The sequence below is a fragment of the Sceloporus occidentalis genome, unplaced genomic scaffold (assembly GCF_023333645.1).
Source record: "Sceloporus occidentalis isolate IW3139 unplaced genomic scaffold, rSceOcc1.0.p SCAF_454, whole genome shotgun sequence".
NCBI classification, from domain to species: Eukaryota; Metazoa; Chordata; class Lepidosauria; order Squamata; family Phrynosomatidae; genus Sceloporus; species Sceloporus occidentalis.
In genome coordinates this window covers 97,008-118,124 of record NW_028317434.1, presented here as the reverse complement: position 1 = coordinate 118,124, position 21,117 = coordinate 97,008, and the positions used below count along the sequence as shown (strand labels likewise).

The window sequence follows — 21,117 nt, the reverse complement described above, 5'->3', positions numbered from 1 at the left end:
AGTTGGTCCCCTCAACCCTTTGCAGCCATAACAGCCTCCAACCTGGGAAGGCTTTTCACAAGATTTTTGTGTTTGTGGGAATTTGTGCCCATTCAGCCAAGTAATTTGTGAGGTCAGGCACTAATGTTGGACAGGAGGGCCTGGCTCGCAATCGACATTCCATTTTATCCCAAAGGTGTTCAATTCAGTTAAGTTCATGGATCTGTGTGGCCACTCAAGTTCTTCCCCACTAAACTCATCCAACCATGTCTTTATGCACTTTGTGCACTGGGGCACAGGAAAGGACCTTCCCCAACTGGTGCCACAAAGTTGGAACCATAGAATTGCCTGTGATGTCCAATGCTGTTCCAATAACATTAACCTTCCCTGGAACTAAGGAGCCTGGCAAACCCTAAAAAAAGCAGCCCCCGACCATTATCTCTCCTTTACCAAACTTTACTGTAGACACCATGTATTCTGGTGGACAGCGTTCTCCTGGCATCTGGCAAACCTAGATTTATCCTTCAGACTTCCAGATAGAGAAGTGTGATTTATCACTCCAGGGAAGATGTTTCCACTGCTCCAGAGTTCAGTGGGGGTGCTTTACACCACTAGATCCAAGGCTTGGTTTTGCGTATAGTGATGTCTGACTAGTATGAAGCTGCTGATGCACAGTGCTTGTGATAATGTTGCATCCCGAGGCAGTTTGGACTTCTGTAGTGAGTGATGCTGAGGACAGGGAATTTTTTACGTTGCGCACTTCGTCACTTGGTAGCCTCACTCTGTGAGTCTGCATGGGGAGCTGATGTTACTCCACAATAATAGCACTTTTAGCGGACCGGGGCAAATCTAGCAGGGCAGGCGTTTCACAAACTGACTTGTAGTGAAGGTGGCATCCTGTGCCAGGGCCACATTTAGAGGCACTGAGCTCTTCAGTATGACCCATTTTACTGCCAATTGTTGTCTTTGTAAATGGCTGCCTATGTTCCTCATGTTATATGCCTGTAAGCAATGGGTATAGCTGAAGCAACAAACTCAATAATTAGGAGAGGTGTCCACATACATTTGGTCATATAGTGTACCTGTCATTAAATTCTATGCTAAAACTGTTAAGTTCCCAATTTATTCAATCATGTGACCTTATTGTTTTTAGAACCTATTGACTATAGTGTGACACTATCATATTTCTGAGTGTTTTGCACAGTAAATTGATAATGGATATTAAATATTTCATTTGCACGGTGATTGTAGCATATAATATTCAAATGTTTCTGTTTTCAGCACATTTTCATTATCAGTAATTATCCCAATAGCTGTGCTATTCTCCTGCTGTTTCAGTTTTTTTAATCATTCATTTGCCACAAAGATTACATCTTGCTTGGCTTACACACCCATATACTTTATTTGGTAGTGGGGCTGGATAGGGCTTTGGAGTGCCCCTTAATGATCACGAGATTTCTAAACGTAGTTATTTGCCCCAAAAAACAGTATTATTGCCTTAAACACTGTTCTCTAATGTTAACTTTTCTTTGGGGAAATTTATCAGGTTCTTGGTAAATGTTAAAATGTTTCTGTAACCACAACTGTGTCACTTGGTTCTGTAATTCACGCACTTGTGGTTTGTACTTTGGAATTTCTATTATGCTGAAACGACAAAATGTCAGGCACAAAAGTTATAGGTACAACTTTAGAGTGTATGTTGTTATGAGGGCAGGCGGTATATAAACTCTGTAATGTTTAGTAATTAGATAATGTATATATGAACTAATGACGGTTTGGCCAGGACCACCAAAGCATTATATATGGCTGTAGTAAGAATTTTGGATTGTAGTCTGGAGTCTAAATATCAGGTTACGTCCAATTCATGTAGATGCCGATCAGTCAACAGCAAAAATTATTGTGTTATATCTAAATGCACAAACTGGGTGTGCCAACTGCATTTTAATGTTGATAAATGAAAAAAAATGCACTGATTCTGTGAAAAATACTTTAGATATAAAGTATAATTGCTGCCATGGAGCTTAGAACCTAGGAAAACTGATTTGTGAGCAATTATTTCTGATGACATTAAGGTAGACAGGCAATGTAATAAACCTGCAGGTGTATGTTAAGAAGCATTAGTAGTTCAGGGCTTCAATGTTTTTGTTAGCCCGTAGGATATCTCATTCTCCTACGTTTCTCAACAAACCATCTTTCTGAACAGTATTTCATTTTTATTTAGTTTTTGCTAAATATTGTGAAAGAAAAATGAATGCAATCCGTTAGAATCAGTATCAATTTGAGCTAAACACAATTTTCCCTGTGAATGGAGTAAGTCCTAGATGGCATTATTTTGGTTCTGACATCTAAATAATGTTCAAATAAATAAATAAATAATGAGTCAAATAAAATTTAACGCTTTTAAATGACATATGTAATTGCAATGTCTCCTTTTCTAATAGCTATGACACATTAAGCGTTTCCCGAGCCAAATATGCGCTAATTGCTGTGAAAAATTGAGTAATCTAAGCCATTACGATTTCAAAATGAATTTACCCACTTTAATTAGTTGTGAAGATAAAGGTCAAAAATACATCTCCCACTCAGGAACATTCTCGTAAAGCTGCTTTTGCTTGGCATTTCATTAATGGATAAAGTTCATGAACTTACTTGGCTACACAAAAGGGCATTGTGTGTTATCTTCCGTCACAGTAGCCTTACATGTTGCTATGAGCCAAAGCCTCAGTATTTTTGTATTATTCAACCCCTCAATTACTAGTGTAAAACAAATGATGGGTAGCAGGGGTTGAATTATAAGGGTAGGGGTTCACCATTGGACATAGGAATGTAGTGTTTAGAAGCCAGATAGCACATTTTAGGAACCAAGAAGGGGAATGTCTGCAGACAGGAATCTGAAACAGCACAAAATGTTTGTGTTTTTATTATTGAAGCCCTGAGGTTCAGTGGCTCCACTGTAGAGGAGAAAATAAAGTTTTCCTAGTGCCAAAGTGCCATAAGGCCACGGTGATGACCAGGTCCCCCCTCTTCTTTTCTGCCGAGGCCACACACCTGATGGGAAATGCGGCCCCTTCCTTCCCTCTCCACAGCCAGAAGGCCTGCAGGATGGCCAGATCGTCTTAGCCCTTCGAAGCAAGGAAAAGGACCGCTGAAATCATGTTTAGAGTGAAGGCTACCTATCTTCTCCCTCACCAGAAAACTGTGTGCTATTAATTCAAATCCATTTCTTTTTGTTATTTCTAATTCAATGTTTACCATAAAACAAGCAAAATAAAATACATTTATACCGAGATGTGCTTGTGCATAGAAGTGAAAACAATGGTTAAAATACAAAATGATACAGTTCCAAACACAGGTACAAAATTATAGTTTTAACAAATACACAGTAATTATACATTAGAACATATCAAAATGCGGAACAATACAGAGAAACTATAACAGAAGTATAACCACAACATGTTGTGCTTTCTCAAAGGTACCGTATATACAAACAAAAAATAGACATTTTATCTATAAACAAATAAATAAATGCAAATCCTTAAAAATTTTTTTACTTTTTCCCCCCAAATGTTTTTTCCTACAGTCTACAGGAGGAGAAAAGTCTTCTAGAGAGAGAGTATGAACGAATCCCAAAAGCTGGGGTAAGCCGAAAAGACTATATACAGTTACCATAAAACCTAGAACGACAGCCCAGTTAAAAAAATAATGCAACAGAAAAATCATAATACTCCTCACAGTACACAACAAGTTAATATTCAAATATTTTCAAACAGAAAAAATATTTTTCTACAGACGTTGAAGGTTTTATAGTAAAAAGCAACTCGGGTTCAAATATCCTATTGGTTGCCATGGCAGTTGCTCCAGTTTGTGTGGTTAATCATGTTTAGTGAGAGTATACAATTTGCTGAAAATGACTTTTGGGCTTTTTAGGAGCTTGAAAAAAGAGCCAAGTTGCTGAAAGAAAGCAGTGAGGAGTTACAAAAAGAAAATGCCCAGAGGAGGCTGGAAATAAAAGCTCTGAAGGAGGATGTGGAAAATAAACAACGGGAGATCCAGAAAGAACAGAAAGAGCTAGAAAAGAAACTGCAGCAGCAGAAAATTGTAAAAGTAGGAGCAATCTTTTATTTTTACTGACTAGTCATAGTTCTACTTTTGTAGAATAACAGGTAGCTCCTGGTGTAAATACCATATGAACTGTGTATAATACTAACAAGGATGGACAGGTTTTGTGTGGATTTAAAAGGTGGTAAGCACCATTTGTTGAGTGAAGCAAAGTGCTTTTGGTTTTCAGAAAAAATAATATACTCCGCAGACACGGTACTTGAAGTCAGTACACACCATAATGAAACATGTTGTTGAAGGAAGGAACAACAACACCTTTCTGGAGTGAAATTATTATTCTGTATGCAATTTCATAGACTGCTGAAACAACCTCAAGACGTATTCAGGTGCTTCACTTGGTTATAAAAATGTTTGTGGAATAGAGAAGCACATCAGAGCATAGCATACAAATAACCCCCTAAAAGCATCTGCTTTGTGCAAGTAAGCAATAAGCAGTCTTCAGTCTTTAAGCAATATAACGCAGGAAATAATTGCTAAATGTGTGTCGTAAAGAATTTCATCATTTTAAAATTTACGTTATGATTTCCTGCCCAGATTCACCCTCAGCAAAAGTCCCTTAATTTATGATTTAAAGGTCAGAGAATATTAAAGATAGATCAGGTAGGGGAAGTCTCACAGTATGTGATTGTGGGGTGTGGGGATGTGTGAACAGTGTCTGCACTGAATGGTGTATATCCTGGGGTGTATTGTTTTTGTGTAGGATGCATATAGGGTACATGTGTTAATATAATTGAGAATTACTAGACTCACACTACAGATATGATTTGAGTCTTGCTCTACTCCTTATGTCACAAGTTAGCTAAGTAAAATAATTCTGTATACATATAGAATGCGATACAGAAATGGACACAAGTGGACCTGTGATTATAAACACATTCATTTTATCCAATGGAACATTAAAACAACTGTCTATAAGGTTTATTCCTAAAAATCTGAAACAAGTGAAACATTTGTTTTTGAAGTAAAAATCAGACATTATTTTTAGATGATAGGTTGACTTCTTTTGGGTATTGTACAATATTACTGAATAATAATAATGCTACGTTGAGCTTTCATACAATGCTGTAAGAGTCGATGAATGCATTTCCCTCTGCAGCACCAAAAATGAAATTCTTCTTCTACCTAAAGCAAGATTTCACATACGCACAATGTACACAAAGTGTAGTTCGGGATTTACAAAATGGTCGCTTTGACAAAAGCTGATCTCCTAATGCCCGCATACTGCTCTCTGACTCTCTCGCTACCTTCTTCAATTGTACGAAGACTACATTTAGGAACTTGAACATCAAGAAAGAAATAACCCATGGTTTCATCTGGTTTTGACAAAATTCTTCAAAAAAGCTTAAACATATTTTTTTTTTCTTTACTAGGAACCCTATCTCACTTATGTTTTACTGTAATCTTTCAAAGTATTGCACTGTGTTGAATATGTTGACAAAACCATGCACGTTATACATACTACAATGCCATTATCTATTATACTATTATCTTCAAACACGGCAATTAGATAATTTGAAGTGTCTTATATAAAAAAATAATGTTAACACTATATTGTTGAGTATTATCAATCTATAAGTAACAATTGGCGTCATTTCCATACCACATTTGTTGTTACCTGTGCATATTTTCCAGAATAAGTATATGGATACCATGTCTCATGCTGTTTCTTACGATACTGAAATTATTCCCAATGTCATGTAATACACATATATACACATCTATATTGCTACAAAATATACGTCCAGAACAACATTATTGCTATATTTACTCCTGTTACTCATTTAGGTATAATCGCAACCAAAGCCTGTCATTCTGCTCTGTGTTTTCTTTGCCGTACTTGAGTAAGCTTAGTTTCATAAAACCGTTTACTTCTGTATACTGACTTCATTTTGACCTCTATTTCTAGGAGGAACTTGTACAGATCCATAATATACCTGCGCAGCTCGGCAAAGACATGGAGAAGATTAACCGCAAGATAATGTATGGAATTTGGAGGCAATTTGCATTATATAACACAGATGTGCAGTCAATATAATGATAGATAATAGACATAATCTTAATATGTAGTGAATTGTAGATTTGTAGCCATTATGCCTAGATCTGCCTGGATGTTGACTAAGCTTAGTACATGTACTGATTAGAAAGTAAATAGCTTGCATCTCTGTAAAGAATGTATTTTTCTTTTGTTGGTAATTTCCACTAAAATACCTGGCACAAGTGCAGTTATGTATTCCACATATCCGGTTTTACTCAAGGAATCATTTTATTTAGGTGGCTCTGGATTTGATAAAGTGCGAAGAGTTCAAGATCCAGGTTTTGGCCCGTAACTAGCTTATATTACTTCATAAGAGCTCAAAGATTTGATTTTGTTGGAAGAGTAAATATTCCCATATGCTTTGGTTGCTGTGTTTTAGACATTGTTGTGTGTGTATAATAGCCAGGTCTACACATTCTTATTGGGCTTTTGGCTTGTTCGTGTTATTTAACTGGGCTTTTCTTTACTCTAGGGTAACAGAGAAAGAAAAACTACAGCTAGAGGAACAGTGCCAAGACCTAAACCACAGCCTGAAACAGGTAGAGCAGAAAATCAATAAGATAATGGAAGAGAAAGAAGCAGCCATCAAGGAGGTAGATGGGAAAAGGATTTTGTTGGAAAATAAAGAGCGAGAATTCAACCATCTGAAAAAACTGCTTGAGATTTCCAAGGAAGACGAAGCCATGGCTTTGGGAGAAAGGTGAAGAATGTCAATTGTGGGTCATGTGGGTTCACGAGGATTCCTTTCATATGTTGGAATGCTTTTCTCTCGTGCTGTACATAAATATATACGCAGTGAATGCAGATTCTTGGAAAATTGAAATGAATAACCAAACTATGCACTGATGGTATTAATTAAAACATTATATATTAATATATATATATATATATATATATATATATATATATATATTGCCTGCACTTTATAATCAGTGGTGTATTCTGCCATAGGCGAAATAGGGCTAGGGCAACATGACCAGGGGGCAGCAGCTCCTCTACCATATTATGGGTGATCAGGCTTCCTGTAATGCCACTGCTTAAAAGGGAAATTACTGATCTTCTTTACAGGACCATTAACACTATGGAGGGCTGTGCTGAGTCAGCACAGCATCCATAGTTTACTTTTGAACTGCATCATGCATCCTTAAAAGACAAAGAGCAGGGATATGACCTCATATGCTGGTGCTCAGAAGAACGATCGTGGGGCAGATGGGAAGGCTGGTGGTTAGGCTTAATTCAGCACCAAAGATTAATACGCCACATGCGTATATTATGCCACAATCAAACCACCCTCTCGATTGTTTACAAGTTTTCAATTCCCAAAGTGCTTTTTATGCGATAAACCGAAATATATGATCGGACAAAAATAAACAACTCTAGTTTATTAACAATGCCATAACGTTGCTGTGTGGGCTACTTTACACGCTAAATCCCTAGGAAATACAGGAAGATAGATTAACATCCTTTCTTTCTGCATGTGTGATTGGACACTTGACTTTAGGAATCTGACTGTGTGGAAATGGCTGGAAATTCAGCCATTGAGTGGATGATGTAGTGTAACAGGTACAGTGCTTTTTTAATTGTTTTTGTAAGTATCTCCATAAAAATTAATACAGTGAACAGTTTTCATGTACAAAAACGCCTGTATTTTTGCATGTGTTTATGAGCCAATTCGTGTTACGTTTACAGAGCAGCATTAGATCTGAACTTGCGTCACACCTTATTGGAGAAGCAAACGCAGCATGATAACCTCACTTGTAAAAACAGAGAGAAAGACAGGGAGCTGAGGAACATCAAGAAAGCAGAGTTACAGTTCAAGTCAGCAAATGATGCTTTAGCACAAACTCAATCCTTGTATGACAAGATCAAAGCAGAGGTATGTAGTGATATAGCCACTGGAAATATTTCTGTAACCAATAGCTTTATCATAGTGTGTTTTTATGAATTGGTACACTTGGTGGTGTGCGGTAAACGATCACCAGAGCACCAGATGAGTACCCTTACTAATAATAGTACTCTGTGTCGTCCTAAATAATGCTGAGGTAACTTGTAAATATCATATATATGACGTGTTTGCACCCCGAAAGCTATTGTGAGTGATCTCTTTCTGGGTGACTTTAACATTCTCTTAGATATATCTAACAACTCTGCTAGCTCCAAACTCCTCTCCCTGACATCCTCCTCTGGTCTCTCTCAATGGACTAATTCCCCTACGCACACCGAGGGACACTCACTTGACCTGGTTTTCTCCAGATCATGCTCCCTTTCAGACTTCTCCATCTACCCGTTCCCTCTGTCTGACCACCACCTTCTATCCTTTTCTCCAGTGCTAACCCCTAACAAGACATACTTACAGCGCTCACCTCATACTTGTAGGCCATTACCAGACAATACCATTACCCAACTGTCAGCCTCACTTGAACCTCTCTTACCTTCCATGTTAACCCTTTCCTGCCCAGACACAGCTGCCTCTTTTTATAACAACACACTTGCTTGGCATACCAAAACCACACGGTTTCTTCAGAAGTGCTGCCGCACGGCTGAGCGTTACTTCAGAAAATCCAAATCCAGCGAAGACTTTAATCACTATAAATTCATGCTCCACACCTACAACTCTGCCCTCTCTCTCACCAAACAGCTCTACTTCTCCACTCTCATATCCTCTCTTTCTTCCAACCCACGACGCCTTTTTTCTACTTTCAACTCCCTTCTCTGTCCCTCCACACCCACACCACAAACCTCTCTCACTGCCCAAGATCTTGCTACCCACTTCAAAGAGAAGATCGAGACTATTAGAAAAGACCTCTCTTCCTTACAACTCCCTCCTACACCACTCAACACCACTCTCTCCACTCCTACTATACTAACTGCCTTTTCCCCTACAACCGAAGAAGAGATAGCCACTCTTCTTTCTTCCTCTCACCCAACAACCTGTCCCCTCGACCCCATCCCTTCACACCTCACAAAGTCTCTATATCCATCCCTTGGTACATCACTTACCCACCTATTTAATCTTTCTCTATCATCTGGAACTGTACCATCTGCCTTCAAGCATGCGCTAATCACACCAATTCTAAAGAATCCTTCCTCAGATCCCGTCTGTTTGACTAACTACCGCCCTATCTCTCTGCTTCCTTTTATCTCTAAGCTGCTTGAACGGATTGTGTACAACCGCCTCATTAACTTCCTCTCCTCTAATTCCCTCCTTGACCCTCTACAGTCTGGTTTCAAACCCCTTCACTCTACTGAAACAGCTCTAACAAAAGTCTCCAATGACTTGCTCTCTGCCAAAGCAAAAGGTCACTTCTCTATTCTAATTCTACTGGATCTCTCTGCTGCTTTCGATACTGTTGATCACCACCTTCTTCTACACTCACTTACTTCTATAGGCATTCGAGATACAGCTCTCTCCTGGATCTCCTCATATCTGTCTAACCGTTCCTTCTCTGTCAACTTCTCTGGCAAGACATCATCACCCCTTCCACTTTCGGTTGGTGTCCCCCAAGGTTCAGTCCTTGGCCCTCTGCTGTTCTCTCTTTATACTTCCTCTCTTGGCAAACTAATCAACTCATTTGGCCTCCAGTATCACCTATATGCAGATGATACCCAAATCTACCTGTCTTCTCCTGATCTCTCTCCATCTCTCCTGTCCCGTATTACCAATTGCTTGTCTGCTATTTCTTCATGGATGTCACAACACTACCTGAAACTTAATCTTTCTAAAACTGAACTCATTATCTTCCCTCCCTCCATCTCCACTCCACTACCTGAATTCTCTATCACCATTAACAACACGACTCTCTCTCCTACTAACCAGGCCCGATGCCTTGGGGTCATCCTTGACTCAAACCTCTCCTTCATCCCTCACATTCAGTCCCTCGCCAAATCCTGCCACTTGCACCTAAAAAACATCTCTCGTATCCGCCCATTCCTCACCCAAGAATCCACAAAAACCCTGGTTCATTCACTTATCATTTCCCGTCTTGACTACTGCAACACTCTTCTGGTTGGCACTCCACTGTCTCGACTCTCTCCTTTACAGTCTATCCTAAATGCCGCTGCTAGGCTCATCTTCCTTGCACGTCGCTCCTCTTCTGCTTCCCCCCTCTGTGAAACCCTCCACTGGCTCCCAATTACCTTTAGAATTAAATTTAAGATCCTGGTACTGACATATAAGGCCATCCATAATACTGCTCCTCCGTACATTTCTGACCACATTAGCAAATACTCTCCTACTCGATCCCTACGTTCCTCCCATGGGCTAAGGCTCTCCTCCTCACTCATCACCTCTTCCTTTTCCCGTCTACAAGATTTCACTCGAGCTGCCCCATATCTCTGGAATCTACTCCCAAGGAACCTTCAGCATTCACCCTCCCTCCCGACATTCAAGAAACATCTAAAAACCCACTTCTTCAGAGAAGCATACCATCTTAGCTGCTAGAACTTCCTTGTCATCGATACGACCCCCACAATACCTCTCACCCTTTCTCTATGCCTTATGTTTGTCACCCCATTTCCCTCTAGATTGTAAGCTTGCGAGCAGGGCTCTCTCTCCACCAAATGTATCGGTTTGTCTTAGTCTGTCAATTCTTGTCTTGTCATATCCCTTGAATTTATGTATTGTATTAAGCGCTGCGTAAACTGTTGGCGCTATATAAATAAAGGATAATAATAATAATAATAATCTCATTGAACCTTGCTTATGGTTCCGTCAAATACCTGCATGGTTATTTTCTTGTGAAATGAAGCTACAGTATAAAAAACAATCCTTCACATCACTTGTGAGACAAATATAATGTCAATGTATTATGTATTATGAATTCTTCTTCAAGCTCAATAAAATATGAAGGGAAAATTGTTAATTTTAATATCTGCCATTCGTAAGCAGCAGTCTGTCTAATAATTGTGTTCCATTGCTTTATGTTATGCAGCTAGACAATTTTCTGTCACCAGAAAATGGTACGCTTATGGAAAGGAGGAAAGAGCTACACAAAGAAGTGGAAACAACTAAAAGACAATTGGCAGAACAGGTTGGCAATACTTGCACTGTATATTTAACAAAGGTGTTCTCCAGTATTTGGCAGTTAGAAGGTTAATAGTTATTGTAAATTAATTGGAGGGCTATTACAAAAATAGTTTACCAATTCAACTTATGTTCACATAATGTAAGCATTATGTCAGGGACAAATTTAGGAGCCAACTTCTGTTTTTATTTGGTGTTTTTTTTTTTCTTCCCCAATAATGTTTTTAATTTAATTTATTACTCCCTAGTCTGCAGTGAAAGGATGTTTATTATGGCAATACAGCATAAAACACTATATGCTGATATACACGCCCATGCTAATGCCACACTCCGCATCATACATGCTAATACCACATGCACACACTTACCAACAACATATACACACTGAAAATGAAAAATAATGCTGACCACACATTTTTCACTTTTCTATCTCTGTTCTATAAGATATTAATTGAGACTTATCTTGGGTGAATCTGCCGCACTTTGTGCACACCACTGGTTAGGTATTTATCTTTTATTCACATTGAGTTATATATTATATAGGGTCAGCAGAGCTGGAGAAAGCTGGCAGTGTTATCCCTTTCGAATAAACAGCGAAATGGGAGAGTGGAAACTAGAGTTCTCCTGCCAATTCTCTCCTTATATGAATAAACTCCATCTAAAGTCCTTGTTATATGCACAAAAATGCTATATGTACATTAGGCTAATTGGTCATCTGCACCGTATAAAAATTACAATCTAAATGCAGCAATTACTGACTGAGGCGGAGGTCCGCGAACTGGAAAAATGCATTTCTGAAGAAGAGAAACTGGTGAAGGAGCAGGGGGAACGCAGGGAGCAGCTAGTCAACCTGACGCGGCTTGTGCAGATCAAAGCTGATGAGAGGGAACAGAAATCCAGAGACCTCATAAAAGCCCAGGTGATGATTCTGTTAAAAAAAAAAACTCTTGAATATAAACACTTTCCATAGTTTAGTATGATAGAATTAATGGCGTTTTCAAATGTTACATTTACATTAAGTACTTGATTTGTAAATCGCATTTGGTAAACTGCAGTATTCAGAGCTACTATGTATTTAGGCTAAAGACCTTCTGGAGCAGTTGTTTGCTTCTGTATATTCAGAACGTATAACTTTTGAGTCGTTACAAGAATCCATGGTCTTTAAATCAATTATGAATTTATTTGTCAGGTTTATGTGAAAACCTGAAAATTGTGTCAGGTTTATGTGAAAACAATATACTTCCATGCAGTGTGTTACTTTATGAAAGGTATGCTTTATTATACGTCAATAAATATATACGTATATTTTATAATAATACGTCAAGAGAAAGCTCTTGTGAAGCCTGCTATGCCTTTACAAATGGTTTCAATCTTAGAACTGTTGATTACTACAGAAAAATACTTTTATGATTCTTAAGATATTGAGACCAAAACACCACCTCCAACCTGAATACAATTGTAAAGAGATGTTTTTATTTCAATAATAATGCGTAATGAAATTACTTTCATAGTATGAAGATTATTTCAAATTTTGTGAAGTTTAAGGTTTGGTTTAAATATTAATTAATGCATATGATTATTTATTTAAACAGCAAAGATATAAGCAAATCCTGCAGGAAATCAAAGCAAGAGATCTGGCTATTGGAGAACATAAGAAGAAAACACAAGACATTAATAAAAGGTAAAGTTGGGAAGTCAGAAGACTATCAGCAGGTTGGACGATTTTGTAGAACACTCTTACGTAATTTAATGGTTTCCTTCTTATAGACTGAAAGATTTTGCCAAGTTGTATGATGTTCTACGCAATGAGAGGAATAAGTGCGTTAGTCTAATTCAGATGTCCAACCAGCGAGCCGCAGAACTGCGTGAAAAGCTCACAATTCTTGGAAATGAAATAGAGATCCTAAGAACCAATGTTTCAAACAAAGACAGGTTTGTAAAATAAAAGAATAAATAACTAAGATGCAGCAGGCCACATAAGACAGATGTGCTTTTTGTGACCCCGACTGAGCATCTGGGTGTTGCAGTCCCATTGTCTTCTAATTGCTATATTGCTCTAGAGATCCCAGATATGAGCATGCTTTCATTTCACAGATGGCAATTCACTACCTGCAGCCAATGAAAGTTGAATGTTATATACATACTTTCTGTCATTATAGACAGCTACAAAAGACCAGGTTAAAGCTGAGCAATAATCACATGATTCGTGATAGCCTTCGAAAGGAAGTCGGCAGAGTAAGCCACTACCTTCAGGAAATGAAAGAAACGAAGGAACAGCAAAAAATGGAAATTGGCCGTCTGACCAATATGATCAACCAGGCAGAGGAAGACATGGTGCAGCTTCGTAAGAAGTATGAAACTGCTGTCCAGAACAGAAATGAAAGGTGAGGAGGGATTTGGAATCACTGCCACTAGTCAGCTATACAGGACTAAAGGGCTTCCTGTAGAATATATGTAATTTGAACCTATTGCAACGGTGCATAGCCCAACTAGAATTCAATAAGTGAAATAATCACCAGTCGCTTTTTGTTCCTCATTCCCACCTCCACTGGCACCGATACATTAGGGGAAGTGCCCCATTCAGTTTGCAAGATACTCCTGACAAATTCAGTAACTCAGATGTAAATTTGTGATCTTAAACTTCAGCCCGAAAAGCATAATTTCCAAAAAGACAAAAGAACTGCAAAAAAATTGGATGAAAATTAAGATCACTACAAAAGTGTATAATGGAGTCATTAAAGAGCTTCCCGTGCAGGTAGTGTATTAATGGTGTGTTGGTGGGGGTAAGAACATAAAAGCAGTTAGACGGTATTCACAGTTAACTATGGAGGGCAACAAATGAATGAATAAAGGAACTGAACAGGCCTCTGTCGTCCAGAGAATGTGCCGCATATGGACTCTGACTTCTGGAAATGAGTACTAGAAAGTAAACATTGCTTAACTTTTCTCTTGAAATTCTGTTGAAATTACTAAAGTGAAAGTGTTTTATGTCTGGATATAAAAAAAAAAAAACTATTTCAGTAAGTATTTTAGGGAAAAAATGATGACTATATTTAAAGCTGTCTGGAAACACCCGAAAAACACCAGCCACACATCACCTTTTATACGTAACACTCAGTTGTCATAATAAGACAACCACGCAGTATGAAAGCACCTGGGGAGTATATTGTCCATTTAAATTGCATTGGCATAACCGTAATGGTAAAAATATTTACCATTTGACATTTTGTGCATATCACAGTGGGGTTCAGCTTATTGAGAGAGAAGAGGAGGTCTGCATTTTCCATGAGAAAATTAACATTCAAGAGACACTTCTCAGAAAAGGGGATATTGAAATAATGGCACTGGATGAGAAAATTCGATTCCTTAAGATGAACCATAAAGAAAAAAAGCGGCAGATTAAACAGGCTGAGAAAAGCCTGCCAAACAAGCAGGCATTGGAATCAGATCTTGTGACTCTCCAAATTCAGGTTAGTAGCATGCAGAGACAAATTCATTCTGAACCTGTATAATGTAAGTATTACTATAGAATGGCACTGTACTACTACATTGCATGCTTTATGGTTTTTTCACGAGTTGACAGGAGAGCTGTAGCTTCAGCTTTTACCCTTCGCTGTTTATTTTGAAGAGTCAACTGTGGCATGTTTCTCCAGCATTAGGTGATGAGCACCGCTTGCATAATTTAAGTTAATTGATGAGGATAGTGAGAAAGCTCGTTGATTTAACTTTATATTATACCGAATCAGCCAAGAACTTCTGAGGATGGATCTTCATGGTGAATAATGAGGTTAAGGCACTAAAACACCACTGTTTCTTCAGTGCAAGGGTCTCCAAACTACAGACCGTGGGCCACATCCGGCCCACCACAAGTTTTTATACATCCAACAGCCGCTTGCCCAGACGGCAGGGCTGGACTGGAGTACTGGGAGATTTCCCAGTTGGCCGACGCACCTGGGCCAGTCTTGAGGCTGCCCATCCGAATATGTGTGGCCGTGGTCGCAGCCATAAAAGTGGTTGATTGAGGCACAGGTCTCCTATCCACTGCACATCTGCCAGTCAATGTCACACTGGATATGACATCATATATGGTGCAACACTGATGGACAAACACACAGAGCAAGACCACACCACAGACCTACGGGCAGGCATACTGATAGACTCGGCTGGGGACACACAAAATATGAATTGGTGCATTCTGAGAGAGGGTAGGAAGGGGAAATACTGCTAGGTATTGAAATGTAAGGGGATGATTTTGATGCAAAAGCGGATGATAGGTGATGAAAATGATGGTGAGGAGGAATATAATGTTGATAGTGGGAGGTATGAATATGCAAATATGGTGGTTGGGGGTTATGAATTATGATGTGGGTGGGTGTGATGATGGTCAGGGGCAGCTGTACACTTACCCATATATGCACACACATTAATACGAACACCTTCCATATACATTCACGCATTCACATTTGGAGTCCCATGCTTCAGTGAATAGATCCCTTTACCCATTTTGGTTACACATTTTACTTGCCCAGGTTGTGCACAATTGTGTATCTTTCCTTGACAATGGTAAAATGACAATATGAATAATAATTAAAAAAGAACCATGTACCAGTGGCTTAAACTGACAGAACAAATGTACTATAAAGCTAGCATTAACCATACATTGCAGATGTTCAGTGTTGAGTTGGCCATGTTAATAAAGAACACTTGTCCGCTGAATCCTTTTGACTCTTGTCACTTACAATCCCTCCTTCTGTTCCATGCATTATTTTCTATTTCCATTTTGTAGCTTCTGGAAAATAATGTCCACTGGAAAAAACTATTTATTAGCTTCAAAATGAACTCAGACTTGTATAACCTTGTTACCCCTTTTTGAGGAGAATTGTGCTGATTTTCCAAATTAGGTGGTATTTAAACAACAATTCTAAATTCAAACTATAATTATGAATTAAGATTAGTGGTTGTTTCCTAAAAAAATCTCATGTGCAAATTGTAGGATATTCTAAGAATTGTTATTATCTTTAATACAGTGCCAAAATGTAGGCAGCGCTTCTTACGATACATACATTGGGGGTATGACAAACCTAGTACTGATAGACTAAAACAAACATTAGGTAACGAGCACCCTACTCGCAAGCTTACAATCGAGAGGGGATCCAGATCCTACAATGCCGTTTGGCGAAGTCTGTATGCCGCTTATGTGAGATACTCAGAGTGATGAACGCTCAAAAATAATAAATCATCTCTTAACATAACAATAAAAATTCATTATTTCCATAACCACCTTCTTTCAGCAATTTGTAGTAAACATTGTAGACAATCCTGTTCAAGCCTAAAGAATTAATTAGTCTTGGATGCCATATCTGCTTAACAAAAAAGGACACTGGGTCACAACCTTCATTGATAATCATATGTTCTAATTATATCACATTTCATTTAACAGCTTTCTCAGTGCAATGACCAAATACAGGAATTGGAAAAGAAGGCAGAGAATCCCAAAACAGAAAACCGGATTCGCCTATTAAAAGGAAGAGAACCTACCTTTCAAGAACTTATGAAAAAAATTGAGGAGGTAAGAGTAACATACTGCAAGTAATTTAGTCACTGACAAAGTACTCAGTCTTTAAAGAGAAGCTAGTCAGTGCCAGGGTGCTGCCTGCTTGGAGAACAAGGCAGACCAGCAGCAGCCAATAGGAGCCACTGCCGTGCATGCGCTGGCTTGAGGAACCAATCACATGTAATGTTGGCGTTGGCAGTGAATGCAACCTGTCTCTGCCTTACACTGATTGCGAGGCAGAGAGAGGTAAAGAAGACAGCTGGGGTAAAAAAAAAAATTTACTTTGATTTTACACTTAGAGTTGGGAAGGGGAGAGGTTAAGAGAGGCTTATCTTACTGCAGTCATAGATTTAGGGTACAAATTCACAAAAATAAACATTTGGTTTTTTCTTCCAAAAGAGAATTCAACCATGCTGCATCAAAAAAACTTAATATCATGGCAAATGGAGTGTTTCCAAAATCAAACAAAAACCTAAACTGATTTTTTTGGGGTACTCAAGTATCTATATCTGTGAAGTTTTCTGATAAACTAGGTGAAATGTGACAAAAACATGATAAATATTACATACAAGCACATAATTACACAGTGTAATGTAGTAGTTATTTAGTAGAGATTTGTTATTTCCTTTGTTTTGTTCTTTCTTCATTCCCTGTTCACACTTATCTATTGCCCATATATTGTCCTTTGTATGTTTTTGTTAAAAATAATAAAATAATAATGTTGAAGACTTACATGGGTAAAATTCTACTTCTGGGCAGTATTTTAGGCTAGAAGTGAGTTAAGATGGATTAGGCCAGACTCTGGCCTGTATAAAATGGGACTTCTTGCCTTCTAAAGACAAATGACCCAGTTAGCAAAAGTGCTTCAACCAGTTCTAGCTTGTCTCTTGTTCCTTCTGTTGAACCAGGGATCCGGTTTAAGCCCACACTGGCTTGCCCAATATGATTGTAGGGCCTAATACCAGGGTACCTGTGAAGCCCAAGCATGTTAAGACAGTATCAGATCAGTATAACAATTTGTCTGTATTACCTGTGCTGACAACCACTATGTATTTGCTTATAATGCACTAACTATGCTTAGATGTCAGAGAAGAAAAGGTGAAATGGGCCCTGTTCAGGCAGTCAGGGTATAGCTATACAATATTACAGGTAAAAGGTTCAAGTGGTCCAACCACCAGGAAGATTATCAGGTTAAAGATTTGTTTCTGAATACATAGAATGTATATTTATTAACTATAATATTAATGGTATAGTAAAGTGATCTTTAAAATGATGTGCACTTTTTTTTTCTCTCTTACTTCTAACTTTTCTCTGTTTCCCTCTGAGAAAGAGAAATAGGGAGAAAACACAAGCAGTTCCAACATAGGGTATGATAGATATGATGGATATGACAGATATGATAGGTATGCAATGGGCTTGAGAACAATTGGTCGCCCTGTTATGAAATACAGCTACAGTCATGTAGCAGTAAGGCCTCATATTTGCTTATCTACAGTCCTCTGTGGTGACTTCAAGTGAACGATAAGGTGTGCTTCAGTCGTAGAGGAGTTAGTTACTTGAGTTGGGAGCATTTATGGTGTTGTGTGAGAGAACAGATTGGAAAAATGCAGCTTCAGATAACAATGAAATGTAAGGGATGGGTGTGGGATTAAAAGATATACCTGTAGTGCAGATTTTATTAAAGAATGTTGCATACCCTTCTTACTAGTGAAGTTACTCAGTTTATCAATGAAAATCTAAACATGGCTGTTAGTTATCTAATATTCCAGGGGAATTTGAACGATGATCTCCACTGCTAGCTCTGTAACTCATTTGAAATGTACCACGGCATGAAGGGGATGGTTATTTAATCAACAATCTGTATCTTAACTGTTGTCCCAAATCAGCTGGAATTGGATTTGACAGAGAAGGAACAGTGCTTGATGGAAAAGGACTTTCTGTATGAACATATTTCACAACTTTCAGACAAACTTCAGCAGAAAACAGAGAGCGGCAAGGAGGACACCATATCCCTTGCTAAAAAGGTCAGTGTTATTCCTTATATAAAACAATTTCAGCACCAATGAAATGAATATCCAGGTGCAATCACACACAGTATACATTGCTGGGTCATCCATATAATGGTATCATACAGAAGAGGCTGCTTCAAATAATGCCCTATAAATGCAGTTAATTGTATGTGTTTTTTTTGTTTTCAGATGAATGAGCTCAGAAAGATGATAAAAGACACTAATCGGAAAATGATGGCACTCATTGCGGAGTTGTCTATGCAGCAAGCTAACTGCATAAAACTTCAACATGAGGCTAGAGAAAAGGATAGGTTTGTGGAAACTTGTTACAAAAGGTTGGATGAAGGATTGCCACCCTGCAACGAAATGGATCAGGAGTGGGAGAAAATAGTGCGGGACGAGCATAGACGCCGCCTGGACAAAGAACAGAAGGCTAAAGTAAGTGTGTATCAGACATGGGAATATCGTGCAACACTAACAAGAGCAATTCTGATGCGATGTGCTAAAAGTGAGGCACATTCCATTGGTTGCTATGGAGATTGCACCTTCTATCACTCTGCATCAGAAGAGCAGTTTATACAGACTCATCAGCACCCCAAATATTTCCTCCTCTGACACACGTGGGTCAGTGCACTTGTACTCATTTAAAAAGAAATGATTCATACGCTTTAGTTTCACATGACTTAAACGTCTGGAATCGCTGCCATGTATTCTTACGAGTAAGATGCTTTATAAAAGGACTCTACCATGTCTAGGACCCCTGTTCCCTTACGCTACATTCACTTCATCAGTTGCAATTTTAATAAAACAAAAATATCTTGGTTCCAAGGTACATGTAGTGGTTTAAGGAAGTGTCAGGCACCGTGAGATACTGTATCTGTCTGCGTAAACACTTCCTTCTCAGTGTGAAGTACCAGCCAGCCCCAGCTATTACCATTTATCAACAATCTCGAGTGTTGGAGACAGGAAAGGCCTCATATAAACCTTTGGTAAAGTTAGTCTGTGAAACTGTCAAAACAGAGGAGGAAACTAAAAAAGATATAAACAAAGCACATAAACTAAAATAATCCAATATATTGCTCTTATTGTTATTCATCCCATATGGGAAGGAACTTGTGTCTGCCACGTACCCAACATCTACACCAAATCTTTATGAAACTACTGCGGCCAAAGTAAATTAGAAAGTCGTGAATAGTTTAGTAACCCACACAGTGTTTAGCTCCGTTAAATGTGAGCGTCTCGTAGCTTCACCTACCCCACGTCTGAAATGAGAAAAGCAAATAAAACAAGCGACATCTGAGAAGTGTGAATATTCAATTCTTGCAGATAAAAGAAGAGGAAAATCAACAGTTGCTGCCCAGTGGCGTCTACACAACAGCAGAGCAACGTCCAAATGCCTATATACCAGACGCTGAAAGTGCTCTTCCTCTGCCCCGGCCGTACGGCAGTCTAGCTCCATTCAAACCAAGCGAGCTAGGATCAAGCATGAGGCACATCAGAAGGCCGGTTATCAAGCCCATAGAGATTTAAAGGAAATGTGTATTACATCCAGTGCTTTTAATATACGCTCTATACCCACGGTGGATCTTGGGTGGGTATTTTGCAGCTTTGTTTCCTCTGTCTCAGTCAGAAGATTATTAGTATGTTCCATACTTCATCTTTTGCAGAATTTTAGTGCCTCCAGAGCACGGCAGATTAGTGCCCGTTACACTTTTGGGAATAGACCATGTGCCAAATGCATTTTGTTATAACACTTCTGAACCAATTCTGGCAGTTTGCCTGCCTACTTCTACCAGTCAAATGGGTTGTGTTTAATATTTTATATTTAAGCCCACAGCTCCGAGTGCCATCTGCAAACATTTCACTGTACAGCACCTCTGACATTACTGATGATGCAGATCACATTAATGAACAATCTTACTGTTAATTTGCAATATTATATTTTACAATAAATATGTAAAACACCCACTTATGTTATTTCTAAGAGCTGGGCAAACTGTCTGAATATATTTTACAGAACTTGCCCAAAAGCCAGGCTAACTCTCTGTAGAGACGGGCCAAAGGAAACCAATACCCAGCTCAAGGCTAGCCTTAAATTTCCAAGCATCTTCAGTTTATATTATAAGGATATGGTTTTTTTTTTTTTTTATATAATAATCGGGAAACTGCTCTCATTGAAATCAATGGAAGCTCTTTCTGTGCATGAATGCAGGGGGAGCGGTCATTCAGCAGACGGTAGAACGTATACATCCTATAAAAACGGAATGGATTGTTCCTTACATTATCATCACTTTAATGGTAAGGCGGTGTAGAGAAGAAAAAAATTACAACCAGTCATTTTGTTTATAAAATATTTAATTTACGGTTATTTTTTTTTTCTTTCTTAAGGATGTCATGT

At 38.6% G+C, this 21,117-nt stretch overlaps 1 protein-coding gene across 1 annotated transcript in view; it reads left to right on the top strand.

Annotated features, from left to right (window-relative positions):
- The window catches only part of LOC149271872 (coiled-coil domain-containing protein 146-like), a 39,691-nt gene extending 19,442 nt beyond the window's left edge, over positions 1–20,249 (top strand). Inside the window, exons 5-19 of the mRNA XM_089507042.1 lie at positions 3,560–3,617; positions 3,907–4,083; positions 6,005–6,078; positions 6,606–6,833; positions 7,823–8,009; positions 11,065–11,163; positions 11,905–12,075; positions 12,749–12,837; positions 12,924–13,088; positions 13,316–13,540; positions 14,398–14,626; positions 16,597–16,725; positions 18,597–18,734; positions 18,909–19,157; positions 20,046–20,249. Coding sequence (XP_089363168.1) covers positions 3,560–3,617; positions 3,907–4,083; positions 6,005–6,078; positions 6,606–6,833; positions 7,823–8,009; positions 11,065–11,163; positions 11,905–12,075; positions 12,749–12,837; positions 12,924–13,088; positions 13,316–13,540; positions 14,398–14,626; positions 16,597–16,725; positions 18,597–18,734; positions 18,909–19,157; positions 20,046–20,249 — 2,422 coding nt within the window. The remainder of the gene's footprint in view (positions 1–3,559; positions 3,618–3,906; positions 4,084–6,004; positions 6,079–6,605; positions 6,834–7,822; positions 8,010–11,064; positions 11,164–11,904; positions 12,076–12,748; positions 12,838–12,923; positions 13,089–13,315; positions 13,541–14,397; positions 14,627–16,596; positions 16,726–18,596; positions 18,735–18,908; positions 19,158–20,045) is intronic.
- Positions 20,250–21,117: the final 868 nt, after the last annotated feature.